Genomic DNA, 25,969 nt, shown 5'->3' with positions numbered 1-25,969 from the left:
AAGAAAGGAAAAACCGGTCTATAACCAGGTTAGATGAGATGGGCTGAGAGAGGAGTTGGCTTAGTTCAGCTACGTCATGAACGTTCTGGGGACTGACAAAAGCTAGATCAAGGGATTATAAGATGGAGACTTCCTCCAGCAAGGAGGAGTCTGCAGACACAGGAAACTGACAGGTATGAAGTTCACTTAGCACAAGGCTGAGGAGACAGGGAGCTCCAACATGATTTTAAGGGCACTGTTGAACCAGCTGGGAAAGAAGGAAGGGAGAAACAGAGAAAGGACATGCTGACCCGCGGGGGACCCCAGGTTGGCTGACCGACTGCTGTGGAAAGGAGGGAAGGAGAGAGTTATCCTCAGTGGGAGTCACAGTGGAGACAAGCTGTGGTCGCCTGGACCTAATCTGATGACAGGCAGAGCTCTCCTGTGAAAGCAAAAGGAAGCTACACAGTGCAGTGGGTTGAAGGGTCTGGATTCAAATTCTGCTTCTGTGTCTTGTTGACAGACTCATGTTCCCTTCAAATGCTTGTATGATGTCAGCCACACGGGAGGGGCAACCCAACCGAAAGGGTAATGGGAAGGCAGCCACAGGGAGGCCCTTGGTCCAGCAGAAAGGGCTGTGAACTCGCCCAGTGGGCAGGGGGATAGAAGGCACTTGACGACCCTGGGCAGAAGGATTTGGGAGGTGCCCGCATCCTGCATGGTGGCTGTAAGGTCAGGGGTGAGGGGCTTGCGGGGGCAGCCGGGGCAGGGCAGAACCAGACAGTGAGGTTGCGGAACACAGCAACTCCTTCTGTGGAAGAAGTCAGGCAGCTTCTGCGGGCTCTGCAGCTGCGTGGGACTCACCCTGAACCCTGAGAGCAAGAGGCACTATTTTCTCCCCTCTCTTGTCAGATATTGACTCCCACGCAGGAAAAAGGAAGCACCTTTTGTCAGATGCTGCGGCCACTTCCTCTTCAGACGGCTCCAGCCAATCTCTGGCTTTGTAGAAGGAGGGAGCAGCCTCCAGCTGCCGGACCTTGTGGGTGGAGAGCCCCAGGGCCGGCGCTGGTGGGAGTGGGCCCCTCGGCTGGTTCGCTGGGTCCCGGGGCATCCTCTCTGCAGCAGATCTGGAGCCCTGAGCCCGGCCAGGCTGGGGCCCAGTGCCTCCCGGGCCCTCCCTGCACACTGCTCACAGCCCAGGTCAGCCCGCCTGTCTGTCCCTCTCCACAGCTCGGTCAAGGAGCGTGATGACCGGAGAGCAGATGGCGGCCTTTCACCCTGCATCAACCCCCAACCCGCTGGAAAGGCCCATCAAGATGGGCTGGCTGAAGAAGCAGAGGTCCATCGTGAGAAACTGGCAGCAGAGGTACTTCGTGCTGAGGGCGCAGCAGCTCTGTTACTACAAGGACGAGGAGGACGTAAAGCCACAGGTACCAACCAGGCTGTTTGCACCTTCTTCCTACAGCTGTCCCCTCCCGGGCGTGGGAGGCGGATAGAGCGCCGGAGATTCGTATAAACTCTCAGGGGGCTTCTCACTAGGATAACATCCTGTCCATTCGAAAGCACTTCTTTGTCTTTCTCACCCTTGTCAAGATAATATAAACTGGGCTTCAGAGATGACAGGGTGATGATCCTCCACGGAGCCCCAAGATGATCACTGGGGCTCTTCCTAAACACAGCACTAAGTCAAGCCTGGCAGCTATGGTCTTTTCTTTTTTAACTTTTTATTTTGTATTGGGGTATAGCCGATTAACAATGCTGTGATAGTTTCTGGTGAACAGCGAAAGAGACTCCGTGACAGCATGATCTTGATGGGGATGCAGAGCACAAGGGCTCAGGGAGAGTAGATTTGGCTTCAGGAAAATTGATCTGAGGCTTTGATTTATTTGTCTGTTCAATCAGTATTTGTTGAGCATCTACTTTGCACCAGGCAGTGTTTTGGGGAATTGAAATAACCCCAGTGAGTAAAACAGATTAAAAAAAAAAACACACACAAAAAAACCCTGCCATGTGGAACTTAGAAGATGGGGTGGGGAAGACAGAAAATAAACATAATCATTAAGAAAAGCATGTGGTTTGTTAGAAAACGACTATTTCTATGAGGAAAAAAATAGAGTGGGCTAGGGGGATCGGTCATTTGAGGGAGGTGGTACTATTTCAAGAAGGGTGGTCAGGATGACTTCATGAAGAGGGGGACATCTGAGCAAAGATTAAGGAGGAGTGGTAACTGGGCAGGCAGATCTCTGGGGAAAGAGCACTCTGGGTGGCAGGGACAGGCAATGCAAAGGCCCTGAGGCCTGAGGCCTGAGGTAGCGTGTGTCTGATATGTGTGGGAAATAACAAGGAGGGCAGAGTGGGGATGAAAGAGTTAGAGAATGAGAGTATCAGAGAGGATGAAGTCAGAGAGAAGGCAAGAGGTGGGGGTGCAAATTGCAAAGGACACGGTAGGCCTCTGTGAGGACTTGAGCCTTTATACTGAAGTAAATGGGAGGCCTAACAAGGTTTCCAGAAGAAAGGGGTCATTCCTGTTGTGTGTTGTAAAAAGATGGCTCTGGCTACCGTGGTCCAAAATAGATCCAAGGACGTGGAGAGGCATAAGGGTGATTTAGATGAGAGGCTATAATGTTTAAAATCTCAGTAGGAGTTGGGGGCTGCAGGAAAATGACCAGATTGCCTGATATACTTTGAAAGTACAGTAAACGGGACTTCCAGGTGGAGTGGATGGGGCTAGAGAGGGCTTTGATCCTAAATCTTGGGCTTGGGTCTTTTCTTCCAGCCTCATGGCCATTGTGGTGAATGAGAGCAAACGGAGATGTTAGTAACAGCTGAGAGGCCCCAGGTGTAAATTGTATATCTCAAGGCAACCAGGAAGGCTGGACACCCTCTCCTAGAGCAGTGGAGATGAAAGAGTAGGCTTGGCTGGAAGGGGTTGGAACAGAATCTAGAACCTTCTGGAGGCAGGAAAAAAATCCCCAAGAAGGGTGAAGATATTGGAAGTGGGTGACAGGGTATGTAAAGAAACGAGAAGGTTCTTTTGGAAGAGAACAGTTCTCTCTAAGAGCAGGCTTGAGGCTCTGTAACACATCGGCAATGTGTTGGCCCTCCACACTGCAGGTTTGTTCCTGCAGAGGCTGGAGAAGGGCTGGAGACCCCACCACTGACTGAGTTCTTGATCAGTGTCCTGTGTGTAGAAACCAGACCTTCTTCACTTGACAAACAGACCCCATCAGAGTCAAGCAATTACAGGCTAAGAGGGAGTTCCTAGTGCATTAATAGTAAGGCAGGAAGTCTTCCCATCTGCGAAGAGTAAGGGAGATAGCAATGCTTTGGCCTTCTGAAATTAGCAGAAAGGGCAGCTCAGTGAGACTTACTTCACTGAGGTGTTGTGGGGGAGCTTATGTTTGGTTCTACTACCATCTGGCCGTGTAATTATTTAATTTTTCTAGACCCCTCTTTCTTCTTTTGTAAAATGAGACAGTTATCTGTCACAGGATTATATGAAGCACCTGTAAAAAGTTGTTTTGTAAAAGCAAAAACTGATGTCAAAGGGTAAAATCAATTATTGGTGGTCCTAACTTTTCTCCCTTACCTTGGGAGGAGGAAACTCAGAATCCTCTCAGGATTAAATTAGTAAAGCTGCTTCGAGGATGACAAGTGTGGCTTATTTTTTAGGAAACCTATTAATGTATCAAGCCAATAAGTCAAGATCAAGAAGTCAAATGAGAAAAATTACACAACCCCTAAAGAGATGGCTGAAAAGAGAATTTGATAAAATTCAAAACTCATTTCAGATATAAAAAGTTTTTTAAAAAGCTTTTAGTAATAAAATGATAGTTTCTTGGAATATTTTACATTATATGGGTATGAACATTTTGACTACAAAAGCCATATGGGAACATGGTAGGAAATTTGGAGGATGCAGAAAATCAGAAAGTAGAAAATAAAAATTATCCCATCAGGAAGAAATAGCTACCCAAATTCCCAATTCTTTGTTTTTTCTATGCATACACATTTAAAAATATCTATTCTGAATGCAAAATTAGTATAATAATATTTTAATTAAAATTAACTATATGTCATGAATATTGTCCCTTATTATTAAATATCCTTCTACAATGTAATTCTTAGTGGTGGCAAAATAATTTCTTATGTGGACATTCTATAATTTTTTTAACCAATTTCATCCGAGAAATTAGTTGAGAATTTGGGCTGATGTTTCTATATTACTGTAACAAACAAGAATTAAGTGGACATCTTGTAGACTTTTCATATATCCATCATTATTTCATTAAGATAAAGAAAAATCTATACAAACTGAAGAACTTTTATTATACTATCATTTAACGTTGTTTTGGGATCGATGCTGCTGCTGCTGCTGCTAAGTCGCTTTAGTCGTGTCCGACTTTGTGTGACCCCATAGAAGGCAGCCCACCAGGCTCCCCCATCCCTGGGATTCTCCAGGCAAGAACACTGGAGTGGGTTGCCATTTCCTTCTCCAGTGCATGAAAGTGAAAAGTGAAAGTGAAGTTGCTTCAGTCGTGTCCAACTCTGTGCGACCCCATAGACGGCAGCCCACCAGGCTCCTCTGTCCATGGGATTTTCCAGGCAAGAGTACTGGAGTGGGGTGCCATTGCCTTCTCCATTGGGATCCATAGACATTGCAAATATCTTGAACTGAAATGAAAGCTATCAAATAAATTCATGGGAAAAAATAAAGGTCTATTTCCACCCTGTTTCACACCATTCATGATGCTGGATGGATTAAAGACTTACATGTGTAAACAATTCATAAAGATCCGAGAAGAAAGTGTAATTACCTGTATGATCTTTGGGAAGCAGATTTTTCTTAAGCACACTTTAATTTCTTAAGCTGATTTTAATTATATAAATAGAAATTTCTCGATGTTAAAAACCAAAATAACAAGGTGAAAAGGCAAGGAACAAACAGGAAAAACTGTTCATATACATCTGGTAAATATTCTTCATATCTAAAGTACTGTCAAACTTATAAGAAACAGCAATAGGAAAATGAGCAAAGGACTTAAATGGACAATTTCCCAAAGAAATGTAATAGCCAAAAGGCATATGTAAAAAATTTCACTCTCGGTTGTAATTAAAGACATGTAATGGAAGTTAATGAGATATCACTGTCCTTTTATAAAACCGGCAAAGATTTTCTAGAAATTCCAATATTAGTGAAGACTAGGGAACAGGAATTGTCATGCACAATTGGTAGAAATGAGAATCTATACAACCTTTGTGGAGAGTAATAAGCCTCTTTAAAAATGCAAATTATTTGACCCTGCATTCCTAACGTAGGGGTTTATAATAGTGACATAGAAAGAATATATAGCAAAAGGGGCTAAGTTGTATCAGGAAACTTATATATATTTATACAATAGAATATAATTCAGCTGTTGATGCTGAAATTGATACTTTTTGAAAATGAAAGACATTAATAATTTAATTGCTTTGAAAAAAAGCACTTAACAGCAGAGGATGATTTATATGCTAATCCCATTTTTGAGGGAAAAAAGAATCATGAATCTGTAATTTATGGGAAAAGACTTGGAAAGAAATACACAGAGGTGTTAACTGAGTTATCTGAGTACTGGAGTTACACAAAACTTTAATTTTCTCTTTATCTATGACTAAAATATAAATTAGTTGTAAATTTAAAAAGAACACACATCCCTAAAACACTCAGAACACAACAATGCTGCAATCATCTTAGAGTAGTGATATGAAAAAGGCCCTCATGTGTACTGATGATGAGTACGTGCAGCCTTTCTAGAAAGCAATTTGGCTAGATTTCTAAGAGCCAAAAATATATCCGGAATGACCCTTTCATTCTGGTTTTAAGAAGCTCTTCAAAAGAAATCAGATATGTGCAGTGCTATTTGTAATGAGAAACATTGGATGAAGTGTCTGACAAAGGAGAATGATTAAGTAAATTACAGAGCCCTGTGTAATGGACTCTTATTTATGCTCTTCCAGGGAGGGTTTGGGAGAAGGCAATCTGTACATTTTTTCCTCTGAGTTCTCAGAAAGGTCTGTCCAGCTCTGACAGTATAATGCCCTGTAAGTCCATGACCTAGTTTTCTATAACTCATTCCAAAATTTCTTTGTCAAGGAAGTTGTTTAAAACAGAATCTCAGTGAATTGCTCTCAAGTCTCTGCTACAATGATGGTTTTAGACAATCCTGGTATAGCTGTCCTGTTGCTTCATCTGCTTTCCCTGAAGTCAGAACAGATGGTTGTCTATCAGGGGCAAGCTGGGAAGTATTTAACCAGCAGCCTGCTGGTAGAGGAACTATTTTGGAGGAAGCACTTGCCAATTTCTGTGGTGTAAACACTCCCACCATGGCTGATTCAAGCTATCAGCATCTCTGAACTCAGAATTGAGAACGGAAGTACAGTAGCACGGTGTTAGGCACTATTTCTACCACACAGACTGGTTACATGTAAATAACTATATGAAGAAAAATGATAGTAAAATATAGCAAAACATTAGGTAAATAGAAATTTTTTTTTATATTTATATGAGATGATGGATGTTCACCAGACTTATTACAGTGATCATTTCATGATATTTGTGGGTCAAATCATTGTGCTGTGTATCTTGAACTTGGACAGTGTGGTATGTCACTTGTGTCTCAGGAGAACTGCAAGGAAAAAAAAAAAGAAAAAGAGATTTGGAAAATGATAAATTCTGCATAGTACTCTTTATTTTTAATACAAAATATTTCATTGAAAGTTCATATAATTTAACTTTTAGTAATGGCTATGAGCTATGGGAACAAACTTGTGTTTTAGACAGGAGGAAGCCCTGCCTAGTAGGAAGAAAAATAAAATGTCATTTCAGAGGTATCTGTCTCTCCTAAATACATCTCTAAACTATTATTTGATAAATTTAATCCAAATAGAGTACAAATAAAATGCAAAATGTGTAAGTACCATTTATTGAACAGTTACTCAGTGCTGGGATCTGTGTTAAAAGTCCTGCATATACTATCCAGCAGCATAATCTCAGGGTCAATTTTTTCCTGGGGCCACTGATATTTAAAGATAATGAGGAGTGTGTAGGTGGTGGCTATTTTTAAATAATAAAATTAGAGAAGTATAAGCAGATATTTTTCATTTTCCTTCTTCCCCTGCCTCCCTCCTCCCCCTCCTTCTCCTCTTCCCCTTTCTCCCCTCCCCTTCCTCTTCCTCCTCTTGTTTTTTTTTTCCTACTCTGTTCCTCAGTCTTAGACATTTTCATTTCTAGACCCCCGAGGAACATTTATTCTTTCGGGATTCTGAGCTGATATGAGAGCTGCTTAAGACTCTTTCTTTATAGCTTCTCTGTTGCCAATCCTTTCATCCGTGGTTTGTTCTAGAAATAAGACGTCCATGTTTACTCAACTGTGAATCAGAGACACTACCTATTACAGTCAGTGAGATGTAAATTATGAGTGAGTGACGCGAGGACAAATTAGTTATGTCCTTTCCTGCAGTTGCTTAGACTTTGAAAGCGTTGGTTTCCTCATCTGTGAAATGGGTTTTGATTTGGGGCTGTTCTGAGGTCTAAGGAGATACTGAGTGTGGCGGTGCACTGTCAGTGGTGAAGCAGTGTGTGTATGCGTGGTGGAGGTGACTTGTTTTTCTGATGACATTTTCATGTGTGAGGTCACAAGTTCCACCCTCACTCTTCTACCCCACCCGCCCCCGTGAATCCATGATCCTCCTCCCGTGTCCCTTCAAGGGACATTATGCTGAAGCGTCTCAGCACCTCAGCTGTAATGGTCAAGAGCACAGGCTGTGAACACACTTCTGAGATGAATTTCTGCCACTTCCTAGCTCTGTGACATTGGGCAAATCACAGAACCATTCTGATCCCATTTCCTCACTTGTGAATTTGTGTAGCAATACTTTACTTGGAGAATTGATGAAAGGACTAAGTGAAAAATATGCAGCTGAAGTGCTTAGCAAAGGCACAGACTCCTGGAGTGTGCTGCTGCTAAGTACAGCAAAGGCACAGACTCCTGGAGTATGCTGCTGCTAAGTACAGCAAAGGCACAGACTCCTGGAGTGTGCTGCTGCTAAGTGCTATGTCTCCTTAATGACCTCGCTTCAGTCCTCAGTGCCCCCTCCGGCGACCTGGCAGGTGGTAGGATCCCCCCAGCCTCAACATGGCCTCCACAGAGATCAGGTGTCTGGTTTGGCCATGAATTTGGGCTCTTGGAAAAGTAGGTAGAGACACAGGTTGTTGACAGCACTCTCTCAGCTCATTCTCTGGTCAAGACCTTGTCCTCTTTGTCTCCTCAGGCACCTCCCTTGTGCTCACATAGCTGCCACTTAATTTGACCGAGGTCTGAACAGCCAAAGGGCCCCATTCGAAGCTGAGATGCTCGCTTTCATGTTCTTCTCCACCAGCCCAGCACTGTCCTGCCTGTCCTCCAACTTAAGTTTAGTTTGAAGCTGATGACATTTATGTTTATCTTAAAGGCCTCACTTTCAATCTTTCAGGGCTGCATGTATCTACCTGGAAGTACAATCAAGGAGATCGCCACAAATCCAGAAGAAGCAGGGAAATTTGTCTTCGAAGTCATTCCAGGTAGGTGACAAAAAGTGGGAGAGATGTTCATTACATTCCCTGGTTACTTCTGATCCCAGAAGTCAAGGCTACATTCAGTGAGTCTGTCAACCAGCTAACCAACCAACCTAGTAAGAATGCATAATAGTTCTATATATAGTTAATGATCCTATACTAGTTCATTAATAACATGGAAACTAAGTGGATGTGCATCTGATTCAGCTCTGTAAGCATTTCATGGGCACCTGCTTGGAGCCAGGTATTCACTAGGCACTGGGACACTGATCTGAAAGTATATCACCCTCACTAACTAAAAGGGAGCTTCCCTGGTGGTTCAGTGGTTTGTAAAGAATCTGCCTGCCAATGCAGGAGACACAGGATCGATTCCTGGATCAGGAAGATCCTCTGGAGAAGGAAATGGCAACCCACTCCAGTATTCTTGCCTGGGAAATCCCATGGATAGAGGAGCTTGGCAAGCTACAGTCCATGAGGTCACAACTAAGCAACAACATGAAAAGGACCTTAGCTTTGAAGATGAGTGGGACAATAAAATGAACAAAGTATAAATAGAACCATGAGAAACTGCCGTGTTGGTAGGTCAAAAATGGTCGATAATCAGCAGTCTCATATGGTGCGATGTGACCTAGTAAGAAATGATAGCTCCAGCTTCCTGAGTACTTATTACGTGTCGGGTGCTGTAATTCACCTATCACACAAGTTAACAGCATGCTGGAGATGCCTCTTTCTAATCAGGAGTTACCTTCCTGGAACGCAGGTAGGGAATAGGGGAATTTGTCTGTTCGTCTCAAGGGGAGTTGATGTGTCCCTCTGAAGCTGCTTCTGCCCGTCTCTTGCCCCACCAGGAACTCCAGGGCTGCTGGTCCAGCTCTGCAGCCATGTTTGGCTGCTGCCTTGGTGACACAGCAGGAGAGGCCCCAAGTGTCCTGGGTGCCCCTTCCCTTAATTCTCTTTTTAACCCTCACACAAGTCAGTCATATGCATAAGAAGCTTGAGGGGGAAGGCAGTATAGCAGAGAGGGTGGACGTGCGCTCTCTGGAGCCAGCCTGCCCGGGACCACGTCTGGCCCTGCCATTTGCTGCGTGTGTGATAGAGTAAAGTGAAAGTTGCTCAGTCGTGTCCAACTCTTTGTGACCTCACCAGGTCCGTGGAATTCTCCAGGCAAGAATACTGGAGTGGATTGCCTTTCCCTTCTCCAGGGGATCTTCCTGATCCAGGGATCGAACCTGGGCCCTCCTGCAATGCAGGCAGATTCTTTACCATCTGAGCCACCAGGGAAGCCCCTGCTATGTGTGTAATTGTGATCAGTGATTGAATCTAATTATTTAATTTCTCCTTGCCTCTGTTTGTTTACCTGTGAAATAGGGACAATGATGATATAGTGAGGATTAAGTAAACAAATATATATGTCACACTTGGTATAGTGCCTGGTAACAGTGTCATGTCAGTGTTTGATATTTTGGCAATAACTAGAGGAAATTGTAAAATTCAGAAATCAATCTCCAAACTGGCTATGACTGTTTATAGAAAACAAAGAAAAATAGGATTTTTTTTTTTTAAGTTCAGCTCTTCCTAAGTGGCCACCTCATATGCCTTCCCTTGATTTTTATCTGAGGAGCTATCCATTTTTCTTCCTTCTGAAAGGAAGAGCCTACTTTTCCAATCTCTCCTTTCTGGGAGAACTCCACCCCTTTCCCACAGAATTTCTTCTCTTTCTAGGGCCCCTTTCCCAGCACAAATCATAAGACACAGCCGCTTATGATAACTTGTGTCCCATAGCCTGACTTCTCAATATAGGGTGACCCTACTGAGAGTTCCAACTAGAAATTTTACTGTGGGCTTTGCACCAAGAAGCCAGTGCCATTGGAGCCTGCTGTGCTGGGGTGAAGATCTGTCCTCTCATCGTAACCTACACTTGCAGTTGTCTCCTGGGCTGCTGGGGCAGTTCTTGGGCAGATTCACACGCGTACGTAGGTGCACGCGCACACTCATCACATAAGGAAAAACAACACTTATAAAGCAACAGTAAGGTAGGGAGCCACTTTCCCAAACATGTCGTCATTCACCTAACCTGAAATGAGACAATGCTTTCTGTTACAATGTAGAGAATTTTCAGTTCCTTTTTTGGTCATCTTTTTGTATGAGATGATTCTCAGGGGCCAACCCTGGCATAAGAAATGGCCTTCCTAATCAGGGCCCCCTCTCTGTGATCACCGGTGTTAGCTGTACAAAACCCACAGAGAAGCGTTCCATTGTTGTTATGCTCTGCTTTTCTTTATCTGGAGCAGGCAAAGATTTGAGGCAAGCTTCCCTTCCCTACTTAACTCAAGCAGAATAACAATCTCCCACCCAAAGGGGATCATCAGGCAGAGGGGGGCTATTCCTTCTGTGGAACATGTAGGATTTAATTCTCATACTGCTTTCTGAGATGTGACACCACATTTCTTGAGCACCTGCTATGAGCTGCACATGTTGTAGGAACTGGGAACCCAGCAATGAATGAAACAGCCTCTAAGCAGCTTAGAATCAAGGCAGGGAGACTGACAACAAGCCAAATAAATGAGTACCTTGTATAGTTTTATGATGTGATCAGTACTATAAGAAGAAAGCAAAGTAAGAGAGAGGAAGTTCTGGTGAGGTAGGGATGGCAATTGTTGATTTATCATTTGAAGGAGAGCAGGCAGAATAGACATCATCGAGAAGGTGACCTTTGAGCCAAGATCTGAAGGAAGTGAAGACATGAGCCAAGTGTGTATCTGGAGAAGAGCATTCCAGGGAAGGGAACAGCCGGTGCCAAGTCTCTGAGCCTATTTCTCATGTTCAAGAAACAGCAAAGAGACAGTCCAAGGAACTCTCAAGAGTCTTATCCAACACCACAGTTCAAAAGCAGCAGGAATCTCTTAGAAGAAATGGAGTAGCCATCATTGTCAACAAAAGAGTCTGAAATGCAGTACTTGGATGCAATCTCAAAAACGACAGAATGATCTCTGTTCGTTTCCAAGGCAAACTGTTCAATATCACAGTAATCCAAGTCGATGCCCCAACCAGTAATGCTGAAGAAGCTGAAGTTGAACGGTTCTATGAAGACCTACAAGACCCCCCCCCCAAAAAAAGAAAGAAACAGCAAAGAGGTCAGGGTGGTTACAGTGGAGTGCTAAGAGGGGAGAAGAGGAGACAGTTTGGTCAGGGGTGGGCCCAGGTTTCACAGGCACTGGTCGGTAACTGTGCAAAGTTTGATTTTTGTGCTGGAAGGATGGAAAGCCATTGGGAGTTTTGAGCAGAGAAGTAACATGGTCTGACTTTTGTTTTAAAACTCTTCTGAGTTGAGGCTAAAAAGGGGCAAAGACATAGCAGGAGCAGCAGAGAGGAGGTTATTGCAATTATACAATTGAGTGATAGAGACAATGAAGGGGTGGGAAATAAGCAATTTCTGGACACATTTTGAAGACAGAGAGTACTTCATTTGCTGACAGATTAAATGTAGCAAAGAGAAGTCAAGGTTGACTCCAAGGTTTTCACCCAAACAATAGGAAAGCTGGCTTTCCTGAGATTTGTGCATGTAGAAGATCAAGGCTTTAGCTTTGTATTTTTGTTTTAGTATTAAGTAGTTAACTCAGTTTTAATGACAAGGAAAACAATGTTCAGGATAATTTAGCTACTGCTTCCATAGAGGTAAGGATAGGATGTTAAGACATTTAGAAAAAAGACTCCGCACTAGATTTGGAATGGGAGGGGAGATGTGAAGGAAGGGTCCCTAGAGAAAATAACATTTGTGCTAGATTTTAAAGGATGGGCTTCTCTGATGGCTCAGATGGTAAAGAATCTGCTTGCAATGAGGGAGACCTGGAGTTTGATCGCTGGGTGGGGAAGATCCCCTGAAGAAGGTAATGGCTACCCACTCTAGTATTCTTACCTGGAGAATTTTGCGGACAGAGGAGCCTGGCGAGCTACAGTCCATGGGGTCACAAAGAGTCGGACACAACTGAGCAATTAAACTTTGACTTTAAAGGCTGGCTAGGAGTTCCTTAGGCAAGGGAAGAAAAGAAGGCAGGTTCCTCTCTAACAAGAGAAACAGCCCAATAGGTGACACATACTGAACCGACTGTTTAAGTCAGAGAAAGTATGTGTCTGAGGGCAGAGCTGCTGTTCTTGGGCTTTGTATTAATGTCAAACAGTTTCTCTCAAAGACAGCTCTTCCTAGCACCTCAGTGTGTCTAAACACTTATTTGTTTGTAGGGCAACAAGAGCTTTCAAATTCCCTGTGGTTCTTGTCTCTCAAATCTATCTTAATCTCACTCAGCCTCACTTTCCTTAGCCTTTGAGATAACCTACTTCTGAATCCATCTTGTCATCAGCTCTTCTGATCAGAAAGATCAGTCACAGAAGCTCTAGTTATTTAGAAACATCAAGATCTGGATATTTCTTAATTGTTGCCATGATGCAGCCAAATGAGGCTTTCAGGAATGAGTGTGAATTGAAAGGCATGTTCTCTCAGACTGGAGTGTAGGCATTATGGAAGACACCAGATGAATTTTGGCCAAGGTCAAATCTGAAGCACTATGGGCTAATGGAGACTCTTGAGAGAAAGATCTGTAGCCTTGCCCTGAGTTTGGTGGTAACTTACTGGGTAACTTATAGGCTTCCCACATGGTGCTAGTGGTAAAGAAGCTGCCTGCCAATGCAGGTGATATAAGAGACACAGGTTTGATCCCTGAGTCGGGAAGATCCCCTAGAGTAGGAAATGTCAACCCACTCCAGTATTCTTACCTGGAAAATCCCATGGGTGAGGAGCCTGGTGGGCTAGAGTCCATAGCAAACAGTTGAACATGACTGAAGTGACTTAGCACTTACTGGGTACCAATGGGCAAGGCCCCTTGCACCTCTGGGCTTCATTTATCTGTGGAGCAGAAATGATAGTAGAGCCTTATTCTACTTCAAAGGGATATTGGGATTCCTTTGGGATTCCTTAGTTCTTCCCCGAGCGCTTTTTACTGCCCATTTTACTTCTGGGAACATCTGATGTTCCTCAATAGCCAGTGCTTCCATGGACTGAGACCAGAAGAGCTGTTGGCGATACAATGATAAGATGGATTCAGAATCAGGTTTGTTGTCATTGTTGAGTCACTAAGTCACGTCTGACTCTTTGCGACTCCATGGACTGTAGCAAGCCAGATACAGAATCAGGTTTCTCCAAAGCATAAAAAAAGTGAGACTGGGTAATTTTAAGGTGCATTCAAGAGACTGGAAACAGAGGAACTTTGGAAGTATTCTGTTGCTATGAAAGAAAATACAGGTTTGAACCCAACTGGGCAGATATAATAGGTTCTTTTTAAAAGTTTTTTTTAAAAAAACAGATGAACCTATTGCTGGGCAGGAATAGAGACACAGACATGGAGGAGGGACACGTGGACACAGTGGGGGAAGGGGAGGGTGGGATGAGCTGGGAGAGTGACATTGAGATACAGACACTAACACGTGTGGAATAGATAGCTAGTGGAAGGCTGCCGCATAACGTAAGGAGCTCAGCTCAGTGCTCTGTGCTGACCTAGAGGGGTAGGGTGGAGGGTGCGGGGGAGGGGCGCTAACAAGGGAGGGGGTACATGTGTGCATATAGCTGATCACTTTGCTGTACAGAAGAAAACCAACACAAAATTATAGAGCAATAATACTCAAATAGAAAATAATAAATGAAAAAGCAAATAAAATTGGGACTATGTTTTCTGACATCTAAAAGAAATTGCACTTATTTGATGTACATTATTATGTAAATTACAGGTGTCCAATATAGTGATTCACAATTTTTAAAGGTTGTACTCCATATATAGTTATTAGAAAATATTGGCTATCTTCCCCATGATGTACAATATATCCTTGTAGCTTATTTTATTTTATACCCAATAGTTTGTCCCATTTAATCCTCTACCCCTTATTGTCTCTCTCTACTTCCCACTCCCTACTAGTGACCACTAGTTTGTTTTCTGTGAGTTTGCTTCTCTTCTTTTTTGTTATATCCACTAGTCTAGTGTATTTTTTTAGATGTTATCTATAAGCAATATCATACAATAATTATCTTTCTCTGTTTGACTTATTTCACTTTGCATAACGCCCTCCAAATTGATCCATGTTGCTGCAAATGACAAAATTTCATACTTTTTTCATGGCTGAGTAGTATCCCATTGTATGTATATACCACATTCTCTTTATCTGTTCTTCTGTTGATGGACATTTAGGTTGCTTCCATATCTTGGTAATTGTAAATAATGATGCTATGAACATTGAAGTATTTGTATCTTTTCAAATTAGTGTTTTTGTTTTGTTTTTTGATAAATACCCAGGAGTGGAATTGCTGGGTCATATGGTAGTAGAACAAACTCTTTTTGGAGGAAATACCCTGATATTTTGAAAAGAATGGGTTGATATCCCCTAGAACAATTTGAAATTTAATAGTATCTTGTCGTTGCCCTTATTTTCTTGTTGTTTTTAAGACCTATGCTTGACGGGTTCCCTCTCCTACGCCTCTCCTTCTCTCTCCCTACTTGTCTCTGTCACTTTCTCTCATTCTTTGTCTCGGTCTCCCGTCCCTACTCTGCCCCCTCGTCATTTCCTCTACCCTTTGTCCACTTGACAACTCCAACCCAGGACATACTATAGATGTATGTCTATAATATTGGGTTTAAAGTGAAAACAGTAAATAAGTCCTAACAGACTTCATTTGTTTGTCAACCATGTATCAAGAGCTACTGTTTGCAATGTCTCATGCAGGCAGGAGAGCAGTGATTCTGAACAAGAAGCACTGATTCACAAAAAACACCTGTGTGCTCACTGTCCCTCCCTCCTGAGTTGCTGTTTCCTTTCCCACACCCACAGCTGAGCTCAGGGCAGCTGAAGAAAGTATCCATGGCTTGCGTGATAGACTGAAGTCTTCAAAACTTGTACGGGCTGAGCCTGTCTCCTCTAGTACTGACATTGCCTCTCACGCTTCCTCTTACTTTTGGTAGGAAATGGCTTCTGTCATTCAAGGGAGCAGATATCAGCCCAAATCAACTCAATTGCAAACCACCGAGTTCAGTGATTCATCTATAGAATTGGGAGTTTCAGCAAAAACAGCAAAGGTGCACAGATATTCAGTTCTGGGAATAAGTAGATGCTTTTCTGTTGTTTGACTAATTGTTTAATTAGACCAAAAAGCAATTCAGGCTTGACTTCCCCCTTGCTGCCCCTTGCTCTAGTTCCTGACAAATGTGAGACCTTCATTAGTGTTACTTCTTCCTCCAGCCTCATGTGACCAGAGTCGTACAGGACAGGATTCCTATGTCCTCATGGCCAGCTCCCAGGCGGAAATGGAGGAGTGGGTTAAATTCCTTAGGAGAGTCTCTGGCACGCCCTCTGGAGGTAAGGACCCCTGCAGGCTTTTCTGAACAGGTGTCTGTGACATCTCAGAGATGGGAAGGAAGTAGTTTCAGACATGATCTTTCCTGGAACAGTGTTCAAAGAAGACCACGAGGGGACAACTCTGAGGCTATGTTCATTGCCAAGGCTGTAACTTCCCTCCCCCAGTGATATCAAAGCCAACTCTAGATTGGCTGGAAAGACCTTTGTTTGCACTCATCAACAAATGTATGTGATGCCCTGAAGTGGTCCTTTTCCTCTCTGGACACAGTGCTTTTGTCTGTAAAATGAATGGATTGGAGCAGCTGACCCGTCCCCAGCAGCACTAACCTTCAGCGGTACCAAGAGTCTGCCCAGTTATAGGGACTTTGGAACCTAAAAGGGTTGATGGCAGGATCTATGCTAAACACATAAGTAAGGCTGATCAGCACAGGAAAGGAAAGTTGCTATGGGAGTCAGACTGGGAAGAGGTTCTGAATTTGTGTCTAGTGTTATAGATATGCAGTGAATTCAGAACTGAACACTTTCCTGGCTTACAAGTATTTGAGTGTACAAGTTCAAGTTCAAGGTTACAAGCCTGAGTATTTGAGCTCTCTGAGAAACCTGATGCTGTGTCCACCAGGAGTCCTGCCTGTGAATAACTAATGTGAGAAAAATATGAAATTAACAAAGAGGTGAATCCAGTATGTGATTTTTCATGTCATAAAAAATATGAAAGAACTGATGTGGACATGATCTCAAGGGACCACATAACACAAATGAGTGTATTCAACTTTTTTAAGAAGACACTCATTTTTGTCAGCTTCAGGATAACTGTGTAATACATGATTATTTATCAGTTATGCTGCCTGATTTATAAATCATTTGGGGGGGTGCTTTTACAGCTCAAATATTATATATTTTTTAATTGCCCAATTATTTCTTTCAAAAATGATAAGCATCTTAACAACTTTGTGGACATTTGAAAAAATATAGGAAAATAACCACCCATAAGGCTACCGAAGATATTTTTATATTTTCCTTTCAGCCGGTGTTCATATATACACACTTCTTCCCCAGGATGATAAACAAAGGTTATATGCAATTCAATACCTTTTGTTTTCTAGTTTAATTTTCTAAAATGGCTGTATAATCTTAATTGGAAAATTTTATGCAAATGATGTTAAACAAGAAACACTGGGCATCTGTAGTCGCTCCTTCAGGAAACCAAGGGCAGGAACTTCCAGGAGGACTCAAGGAGCTGAGACTGAGAACTGATCAGCATGAGCTTATCCTGTTTGTTTCTGAGGGGCCATGCAGCTGTTCGTTCTGTTTTCCTCTGCCTGCTTGTCTGTTTTCATCTAGTTAACAACCCTCTAGCACTCACGCCAGTCCCAAACACTGCTGAGCTAGCCCCAGCTTTCCTGTATTTCTCCCTTAACTACCAGTGGAGATTGAGCTCAACCTCTTGTTGATCAGTCACTAAGTCATGTTCAGCTCTTTGCGACCCCATGGACCTGCAGTACGCTAGGCTCATCTGTCCTCCAGTATTTCCCGGAGTTTGCTCAAATTCATGTTCATTGAGTCAGTGGTACTATCTAACCATCTCATCCTCTGTCACCCCTTTCTCCTTTTGCCTTCAATCTTTCCCAGCATCAGGGTCCTTTCCAATGAGTCGGCTCTTCACATCAGGTGGCCAAAATATTGGAGCTTCAGTTTCAGCAACAGTGCTTCCAGTGAATGGGGTGGCAGCAGAGGCTGTGGTGAAGGCACTTGCGTAACTCAGTGAAGCTATGAGCCATGCCTTGCAGAGCCACCCGAGATGGATGGGTCATAGTCAAGAGTTCTGATAAAGTATAAGGAAATGGCAACCCATCCAGTGTTCTTCCCTGGAGAACCCTTTGAACAGTATGAGCTCAGATTCTACCACTGCCCCATTCCAAACTCCTGGCTCAGTTGTGGTCAGGATCAGGGGCAGGGATGCTGTCCTATGACCTATAACCTGCATGGGGGGTTGAGGGGTGGGCTGTGAGAACAGAAGTGACTTGAATGGGACAGCCAAACTCAAGAGTGCCTGCCTCCTGCAAAGAGCTGTAACCTATTACCAAAAAAAAAAAGAGTGTGATTTCATTAATCATTTCCCAATTCCTAAATATGGCATTTTGGGGGGTGCTAATCAAGTAGAGATGAGATGTTTATTTATTAAATGTCTATTTGGTGATGCTCACCCTGGCTGGTCTTATCTGTGACCCTCCTTAACTGACCTGGATTGTGAGATGGTTGACCTTTTCTTTCTTTGATCCAGTGCTTTGACTAAACTGACAAGGGTGGTAGATGCCTTCTAAAATATGTATCTGTTCTGAGTCAGAATGCTGTGGCTGTGCTGTGACCAGCATCTGTGCCCCTTTGGTGCTCTGCTCAGCCTTGTCAGGGTGAACTGCTGCTACAGTCATAACACGAACGGGGATTTCTTCCTCACCCCACCTGGAGGCCGCCGCCATCAGAAGCAAGTCAGGCATAAGTCCTGTAGGCAGAGGAAAGTCCAGGGGAGCAAAAATAAGAGCACGGCACTATTTATTTATTCAGAGAACAAGGTTTGGATTTGATGTGGCATCTCAGACCCTTAAAAGTTTTCTGTTGAACCAAACTTGGAGATCTCAGGATGAGAAGGCATTTGAAGACAGCAGAGTCCAGTCTGAGGCCATGGGACAAGTCAGACATTTGTCTTTCCTGTTTTTCAGTTAGGACAGTCCAGTCCTGAGGAAGTAAATGATTTTTCCAAGGGGCCCAGGTATCAAGGGGCAGCAGCAAGGCCACTGTCCCTGTAGGGGGCCCTCCTTTGCCTTGTTAAGTGCCGCGGATCTGGGTCTACTGGATCCCCAGGGCGCATCCTTCAAACACCGGGAAGACACTGAGATCTGTTGCTGCTGTCTTTTCGCAGCTTTTCATGAAACTTTCTATGGCTTTTTTTTCACCCAGAACCTAATCACATCTCACCACCTTCACTACCGCCACCCTGGTTGAGATGCCAGACTGTCTTGTTCGAAGTGTGGCTTTGATCTGCACGCTCTCTCCAGGCTTTCAGCCTCTCCATCTTATGGTCTGTTGAAAACAGAGCAGAAGAGCAAGCCTGTTAACTCTGTCATATCAAGATCCTGCTCTACTCATCACAGTCCAATAGCTTCCTTTCTCTGTCAGAGGAAAAGTCAGAAGCGTTAGGATGAATCCGTACACAATCTGCCCCCATCCCTGTGACCTCTCTGACCTTGTTTTCTGGAACCCTCTCCCATGTTCATTTCACTCCAGCTTCACCAGCCTCCTTGCTCTTCCCCAAACACCCTGGACACAGTCCTGTCTCAGGGCCCTGGGACTTACTGCTTTCTCTGTCCATAATCCTCCTTTCTCAGACAGCTGTGTGGCTTGGTCCCTTGCTTTGCTCAGGTCCTTGCTTGAAGTGTCAGCAAGCCCTGCCCCAATCGTCCCACTTAATATCAAGCCCTTTTCCCATCAAGTCATTCTCATGACAGTTCTGCAGGGCTGAGGCTTCTTCCTGCCCCAGTTCCTTTTCTAACTCCCGTGATGGGAGAGATAGTCCACGTGGTTCCCACGCAAACCTAACTTCTTCCCCATGGCTCTTCCTGCCTCGGAACTGATTCTGAACACGCCTATAACCATGTCTGATTCTGGGACCAACTTCGGTGGATATGTGTTGTGGGGAGGGGGAGGGTTCCCCCACAAGTTCAAGCAATTCTTCTACAGGAGCTAGGTGCTATACAGTTGAACTCAATTTTGACACTATCTACAACGGTAAAGAGTCCACCTGCCGATGAAGGAGATGCAGGAGACATGGGTTCAATCCTTGGGTTGGGAAGATCCCCTAGAGGAGGAAGTGGCAACCCACTCCAGTATTCTTGCCTGGAGAACCCCATGGACAGAGGAGCCTGGTGGGCTACAGTCCTTGGGGTGCAGAGTCAGCTAAGACTGAGTGACAGCACACACACATGCACCAAGAGAGAGCTTCAGATTTCACAGACTAAGAGCTCAGTCCTGCAAGACTGCTCCCAAGCACACACTCACTTCATATGCCACAAGTGCACATTGTACCATGTGCGTCTGACCAAACAGCTAGAGATTAGAGATTCCAACAGCCCCTCCTTGGGGCTCTAATAATTTTCTGGAGTGGCTCAGAGAACAGAGGAAACCAGTTTACTTACTAGATTACTGGTTTATTATAAAAGGACAAAACTCAGGAACAGACAAGTAGAAGATATGTGTAGGAAAGGTGTGGGTAAGCCCTCTCCCCACACCACTCTATCAGTTTCTCCTTGTGTTCAGCAACCTGACATCTTTCTGAATTCATTTTGTTTGTTTGTTTTTTTCTGGAGGCTTCATTACATAGGCAGGATTGATTAAATCAGTGGTCACTGGTGATTGAATTCAGTTGCCAGCCCCTCCCCTTCCAGGGAGGCTGAGAAGGCTGAGACTGAAAGTTCCAAACCAATAATCACATGGTTGGTTCCCCTAGCAACCAGCCCCCATCCTTAGCTAGGATCCAAAAATTACCTCTTTAACATAACAAAAGACACTTGATCACTCTTATCTCAGGAAATTCCAAGAGTTTTTGGAACTCTGTGCCAGGAAATGGGTGGAAGAGCAAATATATATTTCTTATTATAAATCATAGTATTGCACCTTGGAAAGCGACACTTTGGTGCACCTTGGTATTCCAGCTTTTTCCTTCCTAGACAACCAGTTTATCTCTCTCCTCCTCCCCCCTCCTTTTTTTTAACTATGCTTTTCCTAAGGGTCTGTCTGGAAAGTTAGATTAATTTTTCCTGGAAGTTCTGGATGCAATTCTAGAGTTTTCTAGAATTAAGGAGAACAAAAAGGGAAGTGATTACACCTTAACTTTAAATGACTCTTCCCCAGGCTCCCAGCTGCCCATTTTCTTCAAACCATCTCCTCCCTTTAGAAAGAAGGCTCTGCCTTCCCTGGATCCGGCCCATCCCCAGGAGGCCTTTAGCCACTTTGCAAATTGTTCCTCGGTGGGGACCTGCTTTGCCCTCTTCCTCTGGAGGCTGGCCTCTGAGGTTTTCCTGAGCCATTGCTGGGCACAGAAGCGCTGCTCTAGGTTGTGTATCGTTTTGCTCCACCCAACCAGGATATAAGACCCTGGGGGCAGGTCCCACGGTTTAAGAGTCTTTGTGTGTTTGCCAGCACTAGGCATGGAGCATATAAATATGCAATTGTTCTATTCCTTGGGTTCTTTTTCTCCCTCTCTTCTTACTGTGTCTGCAGCCTTCAGAGCAAAATTTCACAACCCTCAGCCCAGTGTTGCCTAAGGGAGTGTGGTTTCTGTAATTCACTGTTACCCCATGTGCCCTGCTTCTTTTTCTCTAGCTAAATGGGACGTTACAAGGGATGGTCTCTGTTTCTTTCATTAATTATTTCCCCTCCTTTCCCCTGAGGCCTCAGCACTTGACAGATACTCAACAAATATTTATTTACTCAACAAATATTCCTTGAGCATGTGTCATGCGCCAAGCACTGTGCCAGCACTGGGTACAACAGTGAGAGAGAGAAAAAGAGAAAAAAAGACAAAGTCTCTACTTTCATAGTCTAGTAAAAGACATAGAAAAGAAGTTAAAACTCCAAGGAAACCCATAAAATTTCAATTGCATAAAGTACCATGAAGAATAAAACTCATGATGCCATAGTTGCGGGGGTGGGGGGGGATGTCTTTATTAAGAAGTTCAGGAAACTAATGATGATTCAGCTTCTATCTGAAGGGCCAGAAAAGGCCAACTAGGCAAAGAAGGGGGAAGAGGCACAGTGTCTCAGAGGAACTGCATATACAAAGGTCCTGTGGCAGAAAGGAGAATGGGCTCTGGAGTGAGAGGAAGGTGTGAACAGTGGAGATAGCCTGGTTAAAGCTGGGTCTTTATGCTAAGGTGGTTTGGATGAGGGTAAGGAAGGTGGAGATGGAGAGAAGTAAGCAGGTTTGCATACTGTTTCCATGGTAACATTGCCCAGACATGGGAGTGAATTTGATACTTAAAGAGCATGTGGTATCAAAGATGAGCGCTCCGTTTCTATGAGTGCATGGAGGGATGAACTTGGTTGGCAGCATCACACTGTCCAGGATCCTACCTGGCAGTCCTTCCCTGCCCTTTCCTGTCTTCCCCCTGACGCCGAGAGTCCATTTCAAGTCTCCTGGGCACGCCTAGCTGGCTTGCTGCACTCTTTGCTGAGTCTTCTCAGTGGGAGGGGGGAAATCTTCTCATTTCACCCAGCAACCCACCTCCAAGATCCTTTTCTCTGAAGGCTCAACTGAGCCACGTGCAACTCATTTCCAGGGAAGGGTGGGCTGGCTTCATCAGCGCTAAGTGAAATCCTGTGTTCCTGCCAGAGGCTTTGATATATGGAGCGATGCTGGGAAGGGCTGTGTGTGGGCTTTCTTTCTCTTTTTTTTAAACGCACCTCCCTGGTACTCCTTGAATGGCAGTTGACAATTAGCTGCTAAGTAAAAGGGGGCACTTATTTTTATTGCGGGGGCCTTGACAGCTTTATGTTCACTCTTTAAAAGCCAAGAGTCATGTGTGTTAAGGTGAGTGGGGAGGAGAAGATGTGTGGGAAGGAGGAAGGGAGGGCCGGGGCAGGTGCCGACAGATCCCATGGTTTCAGTGCTGGAGTCAGAACCTGAGCAGTGTTTACAAGCATGTGTTGATCTGGAAACAAGAGAGAATGGTTCCTGCAGCTTGTGGAGGAGGGAAGGTCTGAGGCTGGCCCTGCAGAAAGTACGATTCCTGGGCCCCCATCATGCCTCGTATCCCCAGGATGCCGCGGTGGGAGCTGGGCTGTGGCTTTCCTGCCCTGGCACTGCTCTTTTGCTGGAATTTCAGGAAGAAAACACCCAAGCTCCAAAAGAAAGGTATTTCTTTCCAATTTTGTGATTTGCTTCTTCCACAAAAAGACGCTTTGCCCAGTGTTCCCTTTCCCTCCTGTCTGAGAGGGGTATGCTCCTAGGACTGAGCCTCTGGGGACAGGAGGGGAGAGCAGGGAGAGAGAGGCAGAGAGGGGCCTCTCTGTGACCTGGGCTGGACCGGAGGCTGGGTGGGAGGGCTCTTGTCCTGGATCCAGGAGTGTTTGAGCAATGATGAAGGAGGAATGAGACTAAAAAGGAGGTGACAGCTAATCCTACTTGTGGTTAACAGAATCAATACAGTGTTCAGGGGTTTTCCAGCAAATCTGGGGTGGAAGCTAGAGAAGTAAGGAGTGAAGGATGGCTTGTGAGAGGAGACAAGACAGTTTACCCCTTTCTCTGTTTCCTTGAGCTTTTTGGATGTCTGAAATTTTACCTGGACAGTTTTATTCCACTGACTTTACAAAAGAAAGATTAAAGTGTACTGGTTTTAGAATCCCAGGGTAAACATTAATATGACCTTGGACAGATTTGTAACCTGAGTCTCAGTTTTCTCATCTGTAAAATGGGACAATAATAGCTACTTTATTATTCTTAAGAGGACTAAATGAAAGAGCACATGAAAATTTTAAGGTAGTTTGTCATAAAATTAGCTTAATTAATTAAATGTATTAATAATTATATAGCATATTATAATTACTTAAGATTTGTACCTGTTTAGATGGAAATGCTTTTGTTAATGGTAATGGGTCCAAAGTAATGAGCAATTCTGAGTGGACGAGTGGTTGGAGAGGGTAGAAAGGGCAGTTCCCTGAAGGGCTGAGTGCAAGCTAGGAGGGCAGAGAAAAGGGAGCTGGGTTTCTCCTCTTAGTATCCATAGGGTAGGAAATGGTCTCTGAGTACTTTCTAACCCACTGTCTGTTGTCTTCCCCTTTCACTGATCCTTCACTTGTTTCCCTAGACTTCTCAGTTCATCTATTCCCTTATAGCTAGGTATTTCTTGTCTACTCAGGATCAAAGAATTCAGGATCTTTGAATTCTTTGTCCACCCAGGATCAAAGAAGTCAGGATACTCTAGCAATCAGGATACAGAATTCAGAGGCAGGTAGAACTCAGGATTGGGTCTTTGAAGTTCCAGGAATATTTTGGACTCTAAACTCATGACATGTGATGTGAGATGAAGAGTGGCAAACGCTGATGCAGACAAACTGAAGAAACAAGGTTGCCCTTTCTCTCATGTTAGAAGGGATCTGTGGGGTCTTGGTGTCTCCAGAGCAGGCAGTGGTCATCTCTTGTTGGTAAGACTGGCTTGCACGGATTTCTAGGCTGGAGCTGGAAAGTTTGGAGTCTTCATCACATAGGTGGTATTTAAAGTTGTGAGATTATAAAGTACATGTAAAGGCGGAAGGAAAAGCTTGAGACATTAACCTTTAGTGTACAGGAGAAAGGAGGAGTCATCCAAGGGGGCTGAGAAATGAGGCTGGTGAAATAAATGGAGAACCGAAAGCCATGTGAGAAATTGTCTCAAGAAGGAAGGGATGATTTGCTGTGTCACGTGTTGCTGACGCAGCAGTTCAGAAAAAGACCGAGAATGTGATCACCGGACTTTAAAAATGCAGAGGCCATTGATTTCCTTTCCAATCAATCCTAAAGGAAATCAGTCTTGAAGATTCATTGGAAGGACTGATGCTAGAGCTCCAATACTTTGGCCACTGATGGGAAGAGCCCGACTCACTGGAAAAGACCCTGATGGTGAGAAAGATTAAAGGCAAAAGGAGTAAGCGGCAGCAGAGGATAAGATGGTTAGATAGCATCACTGACTCAATGGACGTGAATCTGAGCAAACTCTGGTGTGCTGCCAGTCCATGGGGTCGCAAAGAGTCAGACATAGTGACTGAACAACAGTAACAAATTGGTTTCCTTGACAAGTGCAAGTTCGGGGAAGTGCTGACCAGAGTGCATTTGGGAGAGAAGGGACAGGGAACAGGCATGGGAGACAGCAGGTAACAGCTCTTTGAGGACTAGTCTGTCATGTGCCAGGCTCTGTGCCAGGAGATAAAAATAGATGGTGAGCCAGACAGGCTGTCTGCCTCTGAGGAACCCACAGTCCAGGGGAAGAGAAATACTTAAATAAATCATCATAAGACGACATGAGAAGTGATGGAAGTATACACAGGGAGTGCCGTGAGCACAATGTAGGGAATAACCAATTCCCTCTTAGGAGAAGGCATTTGAGTTCAGGCTGCAGGAAAATCAGGTTTCCTGGTGGGGAGGAGGAAGGGCTTTCACTCCAGAGTTTTCAAGAGGAAGGCTGGTTTCCCTTCTATCATAATCTACAGTTACCAAAGAATCTGGGCTGCAGCAGATGCTCAGGCTATATTTGCCAAATGATTTTGTGAATTCCAGTGGAAGGAGTTTTCAAAAAAAAAGAATTGCTGAAGCACCCATCACAACAATGTTTGCAGTACGAGTGAGGATTGAAAAGAGAGGCAGTTTAAAGTGAATTGAAAATGTCCTGATCTGTTAAGAAGGAAGGAAGGGGTGTTGCACATCATTCTAATGTACAATAATTAGTACCTTGTGTTAATGGCTTTGTATTCTCAATGCCTCGGAAAGTGCCTACTGCTTGAATGATTGACTGAATTGCTATTGCTTGTGAGAAAGTCTATAGGAGGAGCAGTGACTTGGGAGAGTTGGGAGTGGGATGAGAGTGAGATTGGAGAAGACAGTGGGAGAACTGCCATCAGACATTGGGCTTACAGGAATAAAGGAGAGAGAGAAAGAAATTAGAGGCAGAGATGATATCTATAGAAAGAGATTGGACCAGATATGCAAATTTGTGTCAATTTATGGGTGCTATCCAAATGCATGGACTTGTATGAACTTTCCCAAGGATAACATCTAGAGTGAGGAGAAGTCTGAATTGGGATGCTAGGAAATGACACATTGAAGCACAGGTAGATGGGCAAGTACAGGAACCTGCAGAGGAGCCTGCAGGGAGGAGACTAAAATGAAGGTGGATGGTTTCATTGCCACGTAGGGAGGAAGTCTTGAGGAAGGAAGGAGAATCAATACCATTGGTCTTCAGAGAAGACCAGCAGATT

At 44.1% G+C, this 25,969-nt stretch overlaps 1 protein-coding gene and 1 long non-coding RNA gene across 7 annotated transcripts in view; one reads left to right on the top strand and one right to left on the bottom strand.

Annotated features, from left to right (window-relative positions):
- ARHGAP25 (Rho GTPase activating protein 25) overlaps positions 1-25,969 on the top strand; it is a 93,606-nt gene that overhangs the window by 43,721 nt on the left and 23,916 nt on the right. For 2 of the 6 annotated variants that reach the window (XM_069582961.1, XM_069582960.1), the window contains exons 2-4: positions 1,210-1,409; positions 8,491-8,578; positions 15,851-15,967. In XM_069582961.1, the coding sequence (XP_069439062.1) occupies positions 1,210-1,409; positions 8,491-8,578; positions 15,851-15,967 (405 nt within the window). Of the gene's footprint in view, positions 1-543; positions 712-1,209; positions 1,410-8,490; positions 8,579-15,850; positions 15,968-25,969 lie in introns of those variants that run through there. The other 4 variants (XM_069582964.1, XM_069582963.1, XM_069582962.1 and 1 more) reach the window with 3 other exon arrangements.
- Positions 18,501-19,519, bottom strand: LOC138436794 (uncharacterized). Its single transcript, XR_011255611.1, has 2 exons — positions 19,319-19,519; positions 18,501-19,045 (listed from the first exon to the last, which is right to left on the bottom strand). It is a non-coding gene; the product is annotated as an uncharacterized lncRNA (long non-coding RNA).

This window comes from Ovis canadensis, chromosome 3, assembly GCF_042477335.2.
Source record: "Ovis canadensis isolate MfBH-ARS-UI-01 breed Bighorn chromosome 3, ARS-UI_OviCan_v2, whole genome shotgun sequence".
Taxonomy (NCBI): domain Eukaryota; kingdom Metazoa; phylum Chordata; class Mammalia; order Artiodactyla; family Bovidae; genus Ovis; species Ovis canadensis.
This window is presented reverse-complemented; position numbering and strand designations above follow the sequence as displayed.